Raw genomic sequence first — 11,465 nt, 5'->3', positions numbered from 1 at the left:
TATGGTTGGTCTACAAACATATTAAGCAAACTTTACAATCTACTCCAATCCATTTGAAAAACATTGTAACCCATACCAACAAAGCACTACACATTGGTGCGCATGGATTTTGGTATTGAGCATGCCATTGCTAGCCTTGAGATTGACACATTTAGAACTCATTTTCAAGTCATTACAAACCAATGGTGCAACTCAAGGCACCAATCAAACTATACCAAAACCCTCGTGCTAAGACTTCAAAATACTCGATTAAGAAAATAGTTTAAGACCATTATCTTCCAAAGAGAAAACATCCCAAACAAAGGGTTAGATCTTAACCATTACCAAACAGTTGAAAACATTACACAAAGAGGAAGCACAAAACCCTATATTTGTGCTAAAGGAAACGTGTTGATTGGGAGCATACCATGGCAAATGTAATCAACCAACAATTTGGAAAGTGCTTCGATGAAGAGGGAAAGGTCAATCAATGAGAAGGTACCGAAGAATAAAATTCACGACACCGTCATAACATAGAAACCAAACCCTTGGAGTTTTCCAAGCCATCGAAAAATATAATGTGCTATCAAAGTTTTACTTACTATCATTAGCACAATCTCTAATATTAAGTTGCCAACCACATAAAATTGGAAAACTTGCTCTTGACCACTGACTAGGCCAACTCGCCAACAATATTTCTTTTATTGCTTTTGAAATATAAAATATACATATTAAAGACACACTGCCTTTGGTTTGAGAGTTTGATGTTACTAAATAATAGCATCATGTTTCATGGGTGTGTGACTGGAGGGTGTATCAAAATCAGATTGGGCAAGATCACTATTAAAAAAAATGATTTGGGCAGAGTTTTTTGTTATCAAATACCAAAAATTCACCAAAGTTTAATGTGTTTTGCTTTAAAATATTGCTCTGAACTTTAATGTATAATATAACATGAACTATAACACACATCACCGTAACCTTTAAAATGGGTATACATGACTGTAAACATCAAGAAGATTTCGACTATTGTTTAGCATGACAATAAGTATACAGTGTATATAGTTTTCTTCCATTCCTTCATAACATCATATAACTTGCAATTACTTGTGCCATTCCATAACATCACAGAGCAACCTATCCTGTCTTATACCACATCTTTAAAGCTCCCAATAATTTAAAATTTACCCTTCTAACTCCATTTCCACCCCCACCTCATACACACAATCTCAAGAACTTCAACAACTACAGCAATTTTCAAGAATGCATATACAACCAATATAAATTAAAAAAACAATAATTAAAACGTGGTATGAAAAATGAAATAACTAGAGGCAATTTCCAACCACAAAAATAGAGGGAAAGTACAATCTCGGTAATGTTAATATCTCCTCAAAAGTAACATATGGAGGACACACACCTAGGCATAAAATAAAAATTAATAACAAGTCCAATAAAATTGTTGACCTAACTGTTTTGGTGCTTTCACACAAAATTTGTTTAGTTAAAGATTCAAAATTCATATAACGACATAATACCCCAATCAGATCGTTTCACCTCCGCAAGAAAATTCTTTCCTTGCTAAAATCACACTTATATAGGTTAGAAATCCCAGCCTGTAAACAAAATACATAATGATGGTAAAGCTCCATTCTACTATTTGATCTCACTTGTCCTACAGAAAAAGAACACCACAAAGCACTTTTTCCATGTCTCACAAAGAAACATAACAATGAGTCATGGACATGGACCAGACTCATAAATGACACATGGCATTCTAGTTATAAGTGAGTTATTTCAAAGAATTCCCTACAAAAGAAGTGTTCAAAAAACAAAAAGAAAAAAGAAAGAATACGTGGTTGATGCCAGATTCAGATGCCTCGTCATGCCAAAACATACTAGATTAATGCATGACGAAACCAGATAATATCAATCAACTAATCCATCCACAAATTTCTCAAATCATCGGCTATGGCTGAAATATTGGCAGCTTGGTAGATACATAATGATCATCCCCAGGTCCCCTTATTTGGTATCGCCCTCGTCATACTGATAGCTACCCAGCGAATATCACATGCTGAATACAAATGCTGTACAATTTCAAGAATTGCAACAAGACGTTCTTTCTGCAGCTTTTCCTGGACCTTTTGCAGGGTCTGGTTTGCTGATCTTGATGGTTGGGGGCTGCAACACAACCAAGAATTTTTGTGCCACGCCACTCATTACTACGACTTAAGGAAAAATAATTGTCAGACTACAGATCAACCCAAACAAGAATGCAACAACCTGACATACCTCAACTTTACTATCACTTTCTGCAAGCCTTTGTTTGATATCCCTTGCAATCGTAAAGAAAACTTGTTCTACATTTAAATTTGTTTTGGCACTCTGTAAAACAAATTTAATGTTTTTTCTTCAGCATGTTAGGAAGGAATAAGTTAATCAGGTCCAAAGGTCCACAACTCACAAATCAGAAACATGTTGCTTATTTCAAATGACAAAATGATACAAAAATACAGAAAACATATAAAAAAGTTCACATCTTACAGTTTCAAAAAACTTGATGCCAAACTCATCTGCCAAAGCTTGACCCCGTGCAGTTGTGACAGCCTAACAATTTCCAAGCAACAGTGACTCATCATTAAAGATATATGATATACCAAATAATAATCAACCATATTAATTTTGATAATAGCTGGAGAAATACAGAACAGCTGTGAATGAAATCAACAAACTTACCCTCTTGCTCTCGTCCATGTCAGCTTTGTTGCCTACTAATATTTTATTCACATTGTCGGATGCATGTTGCTCAATGTTTCTAATCCAGTTCCTAATGTCTTGAGAGCAAATGGGTTATGGATGAAACTAAGATATAGAATTTGTTTACCATATTTATATACCCTGTATTGGGAGTTTGAAGGTGCAACATGCTATTACATAATCCTTTTTAAGATGGGATATTTTCCAAATGTCAACTTTAACAATGAAACGGCATAAGAAGAATTTACGACAAAAAGCTAGAACTGAAATTGGAATACAAGTAAACATGAGCTATAGCATATCACATGGATACTGTTGAAAGACGATTCGTCAGTCACATCATAAACCAGAAGAATGCCCATTGCACCACGATAGTATGCTGCAAAGTAATTGTCTATCAGTATGACGTAGAAGTAGAACCCAACATACAAAAATGCCTGAGACCAATAACTAGCCCAACAAGGTTGGCACACAAGTAGAGTCTATTCAAATTCCAATAAGAAATAAAATCAAAATGCTACTTATGGACCTACCTGTTGTAATAGTGCGGAAACGCTCTTGACCAGCAGTATCCCAAATCTGCAATTTGATACGCTTCCCATCAAGCTCAATAGTCCTAATCTTAAAGTCGATCCTGAAAACATGATCTGTGTTAGAAATTATTAATTATCTTCAGGGAAACTTGCACTATGAATGAATGTAGTAATGAATACTACGTAGCTTATAATGTCATACCCTATGGTAGTTATGAAACTGGTGGTGAAAGAGTCATCTGAAAAACGGAGGAGGAGACAACTTTTACCCACACCTGCACAGATTATGGATGTATCAAATTTATAATCAAAATTTAGGAAAACAATTCCTCCTGTATATATGATGCTTTCATCACAGATTCTAAAATTAGATAACGCATAAAATCCATCTTGAAATAGAGGAGTTCAAAAAAACCACAAGATTAAATTAATAATTGACAAGTTAAACAATGTTCTTGTGTTGTCTAAATAACAAGTGTAAGGCTGCAGTTATGCAAAGTATTAAAACTGGAAATGCAATTGATTTAGACACTCCAGTTGCAGTTCTATGCAATGTATTAAAACTGGAAATGCAATTGATTTAATCAATTGATTTAGCCGCTCTAGCTGCAGTTCTATGCAATTGATTTAGCCACTCCAGTTAAGGTAATTACTTTGGTTAATTACAATTATTCTGTTTCCTGTTTGATATTTGGCAAACTGGAAGAATCCAGTTATGAGTTGGTCATCTTTTCAGTTATTCACCTCTAAAGCTCAGTGGACCAAATACTAAAATGAGTCACAAAAAATCTATCCAAGGAGAAAGTCAAAAATCAATCCATCTGCACCCGTATCATTCCAATCAACACGAAATGAAAAATCTTACAAAGTAGTGCATTTTGGGATTCCAAACTTACATTCAACAAATAAAATAATCAGATTCAACAGCATCCATCTCGTTATCATCCATATCTTCTTGAAATATACCACATTCAGTCATTTGTGTGAAATTTCAAATTATGTCGGGATAGTTCATCCTTTCATTTCCTTACAATGAACCAGTCTGGCCCGTTTCAAAACATTGACATAAAATACTGAAGACCAAATTCTTAGAATGATAATGATAAAATCAATCTCTTGCTGTCAAAGAAATTCTAATTTTACCGCAACATAAAGTTTTAGACCCAATCCATTTCAATTGAAAGTTGAAGCACAGCCCCAGAGGATAGCTTAAGCAGTCATGAGCCGGATGTGAGATCTCTCTCCCAGACTTGGGGAGGTCAAAGGTTCAACTTTCTTGATCCCCTTGGACTTTCTGCAAGGTTTTCCTTGAAAAAAAAATAAGTTGAAACACTTTCCTGCGAGGTTTCCTTGAATTAATAGTATTTAAATAAATAAATAAAAATTAAACACTTCACTTGCCAGCAGGAGAAAAAGGTAAGAGAGTAAAGAGCAGGTTGCAACTGGGAAAGGAAGCCTCTATAAATCATGTTTAAGTAAAAAAATCAAATTGGATGGAAGGGGTAAAAACCAAAATATAAAACACACTATACATACAAAAATGTACAAAACCAAACAATTGAATGAAGGTTAACAAAAAGAGATTAATCTCAAATCTACCAAAAGACAAACTCAAGAAAACTCAAAATACAAATTAGAGAGGATTAAAATAAAAGTGAGAAACAAAATAATGAAAATAAAATAAAAAACTTAGTCATGTGGGCAATTGAGTAGTTGAATGCTTTGAGTAGTAAGAGGCCTCAGGGTTGATCCTCCAAATGACTGCCACTGTTGCACACCTCACTCGATGCCCCTACCAGATCAGGTGTGTAATCAGCACCAACAGGTTTACACTAAGTACCATCCGCAAGGTTTTATTTGGAACAAAAAATAAAGAAAAAAAGAAGCAAGGATCATATAAGAAAGCATAAGGGAATAAGAGGGAAGCAACAATAAATAGTCAGAATAAAGACAAACCAAAAAAATAACATATATATGGCCATGGTGAAAGCAAAAATAAGATTACTTCAATAAAGGTCAAAGTCAAACCAAAATAAGATATAAAAATGAATAAAATAGAATAACATAAACATTAGTAAAAATAATGTCAAGTCAGTCTAGCAGAGATTAGTTGAAGACATATTGTTTCAACTGATTCTCTAAGGTGACTCCTTCACCTATCATAGTGCTGCATCTCGTCCATTTGCTGCACCTTACCGTGTAGTACCATCATGTTGCATCATGCATCATCATGCTGCTCCTGCTCTCATCACTATGTTGCCCATACTCATGCTGCTCATGATCTACATCATGTTGTCCATACATCATGTTGCTCATGATATACATCATGTTGTCCACTGCCATTATACATAGTGTGCCTTCCATGCCATGTTATGCCATGCCATGTCAATGAATATGCGGACACAATTCCATTCTAGATTATACCATTGACTGCTATCAACATTACTGCCCATCAAGTCATAGTACCTGAACAGGTCATAATATTGAGCCGCAGATGTATATGTGATCTCAATTATTATGGCAGCGGCTATATGTCAATCCATGAGCAAAGGATGAACATGTCTCTTCTAACTGCATGAACATGTTTCTCATGACAATGATTGTGTGAACATATCTCCCATCACTGCATATTAGTGTCCCTCGTACCAGCATATAAGTTTATCTATATACCAGTGTATAAGTGTCTCTACAACTATGTTAGGATGACATCATTGACAGCATATCTGTCTTCAAGGTCATGAGTCTTCATGACTGCGTATTAGCGTCCCTCATTTGCTGCGGATATGTATCTTCATGATCTGTACATAAAAGTTTCTATAACTGCGTATTAGTGTCATCATGTACAGCATATATGAGACTCATTGATATGCGTATTAGTGTCAACATGTACAGCGTGAACATTGACTGCGTGAATATCTCCGATGACAGTGTGAACATTGACTGCGTGAATATCTCCGATGACAGTGTGAACCTTGACTGCGTGAATATCTCCCATGACTGCATAAACATATTTGTTATGACTGCGTGAAACCAGCGTATAACATCCACAGCGTATCCACTATGAACAGCATATATCATTCACTATGAGCAGCGTATATGTACAGTGTATAAGGTCTCCATGATCTGTGTATAAGAATCTTTATGACCTGCGGCCAGGGCATCATACACTTAGCCCAACTTACTCTTTTGTGTCTCTCCTTCACCAAAAACCCAAGATGTGGAGAGGAGATCACATAAAGAGTGTGTGTGTGTTGCAAAATGACTTCAAGTCCTCTATATTTATACTCAAACGTAGAGGTTGAATAGACATGACCTTTGGGCTTCTTGAGCCTACATAAGTTGCTGGTCGGCTTGATAATAATTCCATAATCAAAATAAATTCATATCTCCATAAATATTTATCGGAATCAGATGATCTTTAGATTAATCCTACACCTCTCGACGAGAGGGATCCAATAAAAATATCAGCTGCCATAAGTAAGCTGAGCCACAAGGAGTTTGGCCCTAGTTTCCAATTTTAACAAATCATCTAGGCAAAAGTTTATATAAGAAGAGGTTGAGCACAGGAGTGAAACCAGAGAGTCTCCTTCATGTACAAGACCAACCATCTCAGATTGATATATATGAGGGTTTGTGCCCCACTAAAGAGACAATGGAACCACCAACCTTGAATCTTATAGTAGATGGGCATCAAAAAATGAAAAGCTTATCTCTCTAGACCTCTCAAAGATGGCATAGCTCACAAATCCTAACCAGTCAAATTAGTGATATGTCTCCACTTAAAATCTATTAGAACACACTTGAAACCTGCCCAAAGGAAATACAAAGAGTATGCACCCAATGGAGTGTGTAAGAAGATTTGGCAATGATTTTATCCCTCACCTCCACATAGTGCTCCACATAGAAAGTCATCTTCAAACAAAGCCCACCCTATGGGTTTGTCTAGGTGGCTATACAAACTGCATGTAAATAAATGACCATTAAAGTAGGTCAATGGGACTGTTGGGTATAATCATACCATTACAAAGCAAACGCGACAAAACAACTCTTGTAAAAAGCAAGATACAAATACTAAAGTATCAACATAATGTTAAAAGTCTGGAAAACTCTAGACTTCGAAAGCTGGAATACAAATAATGATGCAAATGAGTCATGGTGCATCTCTCCTAACATCTAAAGGTTGAATGAACAAACTCAATACAAAAGGTTATCTAGAAGAAGAATTGGAAAATGAATCGTGTTACGTAGTGTGCTACTTTCTAGAAGAGGTCAATGGCCATATGGTCTTAGATGATCCCACATGCCTATTGATATGAGATTTGGACTGGCACTACCATTGGGCCCTTTGGGATGTGAGGACGTCCCTTGGGTTTGATTTATTCTAGGGTATGAAGCCATGTTGTTATCAATTTGTCTCTTAACGCCCCTAGCTGAAGCGATCACTTTGAGAAAGGAAGTAATCCTCCAGGCAAAATTTCATATAAGAGGACGTTGAAGAAGAGGATGGGAGAGAAACCTGAGGGCCTCCTTCATGTACAAGGCCAACCATCTCAAGTTGATATATCTCAGGGTTTGTGCCCCACTATCGAGACAATGGAACCAACCTTGAATCTCATAGTAAATGGGCATCAAAAAATGAAAACCTTGTAGGAATTTACAGGGTAAGTTCCTCAGAAAGAATACCAAAAGGACACCGCTCACAACCAGATCTCAAATCAATACACCAGTATTTTGACGTGGTTAAAACCCTCAGAGTGCAAGGAGGGAAACAGTCCACGGCCTGTCCCAACGTGGGTACAGACAATTTATTAATCAAAGAATGAAAATTTACATAAGCTTCTCTCATGCACGGATTACTCGAACAATGACCCTCCATGCGCTTTAAATAGAACTCATGGACCAATCGGGTGTCAAGCCACGGATCAAGTGTCGGTAATACCGAGGTGAGAGTGAACCGTCGGATCACTACATATCGTGACCGTCGGATTGTAAGTTACAAAATGTACAACGGTAAAGAAACACACTTTACCTAACTCTAACCTAACTCTATGCTAGACCAAGTTGAACTTAACTATATCCTATGTGTCGGAATATCCTAACATCCCCCCTTAAGAACAACTTGGGATAGGATTGAAGGATTTACAAATATGACACAATAGGAGAAGGAAGGAGGCACTAGAGCCTATCCCCCCTTAGTGACAACTTCCTGAACTCCAAGCATATATCGAAGTTTAGTGAACTTCGCCTCTGTGAGAGCCTTTGTGAAGATGTCTGCAACCTGATCATCTGTTGGACAATATTGCACTTCAAGAACATGGTCATGAATGAGCTTTCTGATGAAGTGCATGTGTAGTTCAATGTGTTTGCTGCGCTGATGCTGGACTGGATCTTTGCATAGCTGAATGGCACTTTGATTATCACACCAAAGTGTGGTTGGATGCTGCTGCTCAAAGCCAAACTCTGATAGGATCTGACGAAGCCACAAGGCTTCCTTACTAGCTTCCACGGCACCACGATACTCTGCTTCTGCTGACGAAAGAGAAATGGCAGCCTGTTTCTTACAAGCCCATGTAATAGGTCCTGAACCAAGAGTGAAGACATAACCGGCAGTAGACTTCCGATCATCAAGGTCACCAGCCCAATCAGAATCAGTGAAACCAACTAACAGAGGAGCTGCTTTGGCACTGTAATGAATCCCAAACTGTACTGTACCTCGAACATAACGAAGTATTCTTTTAGCTGCTTTCCAATGACTTTCACGGGGGTTTTGCATAAAACGAGCAACAAGGCCAACAGCAAAGGAAAGATCAGGACGAGTATGGGTTAAATACAAGAGTTTTCCGACAAGTTGACGGTATAAGGTAGCATCAACTTCAGGAGAAGTACAAGAGACTGAAAGTTTGACTCCAGACTGAAAGGGAGAAGGGGCTGGCTTACAGTCTTCCATGTGAAAATGACGAAGAATATCACAAGCATACTTGGACTGGGAAAGGAAAATACCTTCTTGGGATTGCAAGACTTGAAGACCGAGAAAATAGTGTAAGTGTCCTAAGTCTGTCATTTCAAATTTCTTTTTAAGGCTGGACTTCACATGGTTTATAAGGTTGGGATCACTACCAGTAAGAATAAGATCATCAACATAAAGAACAAGGATGATAAGAGAGTTGCCCACTTTCTTGGTGTAGACAGTATTGTCAGAATGACACCTAGAAAAGCCAGATTCTAAAAGAAAGCTATCCATTTTGGCATACCAAGCCCGAGGAGCTTGCTTGAGGCCATAAAGGGATTTCTTAAGTCGACAAACGAGGCTGGAGTCTGTTTGTATGAAGCCAATGGGTTGTTCCATATAGATTTCTTCCTGCAAGTCCCCATGCAAGAAGGCAGATTTAACATCCATTTGATGGACTTCCCATTTTAAAGAGGCAGCAAGGGAAAGAACAAGGCGGATAGAGTTCATTTTGGCAACTGGAGAGAAGGTTTCAGTGTAGTCAATGCCTTCAACCTGTGAAAAGCCCTTAGCAACTAGACGAGCTTTATGTTTATCAACTTTCCCATCTGGTCCATACTTGGTTCTGTAAACCCATTTGCATCTAACAAGTTTGCGTCCCTTTGGTAGAGGAACAAGATCCCATGTATCATTTGTCATCAATGAATGATATTCTTCATTCATAGCTGCTTCCCAATGTGGATGGCCTGAAGCTTCTGCAAAAGTGTCAGGATCATGATTTACTGGAGCTTGAGCCAGTAAAGAAGAGGCTCTTTCAAACTGAGAACGTGTACGTCGCTGATCTGTAGGATCACCGGCAAGATCACCTGCTGCATCCCGAGTAGCACGGACCCATCTTGGAAGTTGAGGATCCTGAGAAGGTGGGGGAGGATTATCATCCTCGCTTTCATCATCAGAAGAAGAAATGTTTTCAAAGATAGAAGAGATAGGAAGAGGTGGCACATCCGCCGGACTAGGCTCGCAGGCCGATTTATTTTCATCAAATTTTACATCTCTTCTAATGATAACATTTTTGGACTTAAATGGAATAAGTCTATAACCTTTTACATCTTCAGAATATCCAACAAAAGTACATTTCTCACTCTTAGGTTCTAAAGCTTTATGCTTTTCATCTGGAATATGGGCCCATGCTTCACTTCCAAACACACGAAAGTGACTTACATCTGGTTTAATGGAACTCCAAGCTTCTTCTGGAGTGATATTCTCTAGAACCTTAGTAGGAGTGCGATTGATTATATAATTTGCACAATTAATTGCTTCGGCCCAAAAACTAAGACTGAGTCCTTTAGATTGCAGCATACAATTAGCCATTTCCTTTAAGGTGCGATTTTTCCTTTCAGCTACACCATTTTGTTGTGGAGTGTATGGAACAGTATGTTGCATTTGAATTCCATTTTCGGTGCAAAAGTTGATGAATGCGTTTTTAACATATTCTCCACCATTATCAGTTCTTAGCTTAAGAATTTGATGTCCAGATTGTTTTTCAACAAATGCTTTGAAGGCCAAAAAAGTGCTAAATACTTCGCTCTTGAGTTTTAAGAAGTATACCCAAGTGCGTCTAGAGAAATCATCAATGAAAGTTAAGAAGTACTTGCAGCCAGAGAATGAAGCAACAGGAAGAGGACCACATAAATCACTGTGCACAAGCTGTAAAGGGGCTGAGGCGTGCCAAGAGGCACGTTTGTCAAAACTGTCCCGATGATGTTTTCCGAGTACACATCCGGAACAAACACCATCTTTGCAAGATACCATAGGAAGACCTGTCACCATATTTTCTTTACATAGATGCTGAAGGGAGCGATAGTTTAAGTGACCAAACCGCTCATGCCAAAGTTTGCTCACTTCATCATTATGAGCAACAAATACTGAGGGAAGATGGGATGACCCAAAGTTGTGAAACTTATACAACCTTTTGGAATCATCAGCAAGACCAGTAGCTAGAATCTGTTTAGGATCTTTTAGATCCTTGATTACAACATCATGAGGTGAAAATTCAACAATTTTACCTTCACCTGAATGAGTTATCTGATAGACAGATAGAAGGTTGCAGGATAAGTTTGGAACACATAATACATCATTGAACTGACCATTGTCTAGATGAACAGTTCCAGTCCCTACAACATTAAGAGATCTATCATCACCAACATATATATTTTTGGTGTTACAATCATTTAAAGAAGAAAACA

The 11,465-nt window shown here is 37.7% G+C and overlaps 1 protein-coding gene across 1 annotated transcript in view; it reads right to left on the bottom strand.

Moving 5' to 3' along the window:
* Positions 1 to 1,549: 1,549 nt before the first annotated feature.
* The window catches only part of LOC149261256 (ras-related protein RABE1c-like), a 45,965-nt gene continuing 36,049 nt past the window's right edge, over positions 1,550 to 11,465 (bottom strand). Inside the window, exons 2-8 of the mRNA XM_089421916.1 lie at positions 3,475 to 3,547; positions 3,273 to 3,373; positions 3,053 to 3,118; positions 2,719 to 2,816; positions 2,527 to 2,589; positions 2,275 to 2,367; positions 1,550 to 2,163 (exon numbers count right to left, since the gene is read on the bottom strand). Of these exons, the coding sequence (XP_089278042.1) occupies positions 2,080 to 2,163; positions 2,275 to 2,367; positions 2,527 to 2,589; positions 2,719 to 2,816; positions 3,053 to 3,118; positions 3,273 to 3,373; positions 3,475 to 3,547 (578 nt within the window). The 3' untranslated portion in view covers positions 1,550 to 2,079. The remainder of the gene's footprint in view (positions 2,164 to 2,274; positions 2,368 to 2,526; positions 2,590 to 2,718; positions 2,817 to 3,052; positions 3,119 to 3,272; positions 3,374 to 3,474; positions 3,548 to 11,465) is intronic.

Source organism: Pinus tabuliformis, chromosome 6 (genome assembly GCF_031772625.1).
Source record: "Pinus tabuliformis cultivar Carrire ecotype Pingquan chromosome 6, CPIR1, whole genome shotgun sequence".
NCBI classification, from domain to species: domain Eukaryota; kingdom Viridiplantae; phylum Streptophyta; class Pinopsida; order Pinales; family Pinaceae; genus Pinus; species Pinus tabuliformis.
This window is presented reverse-complemented; position numbering and strand designations above follow the sequence as displayed.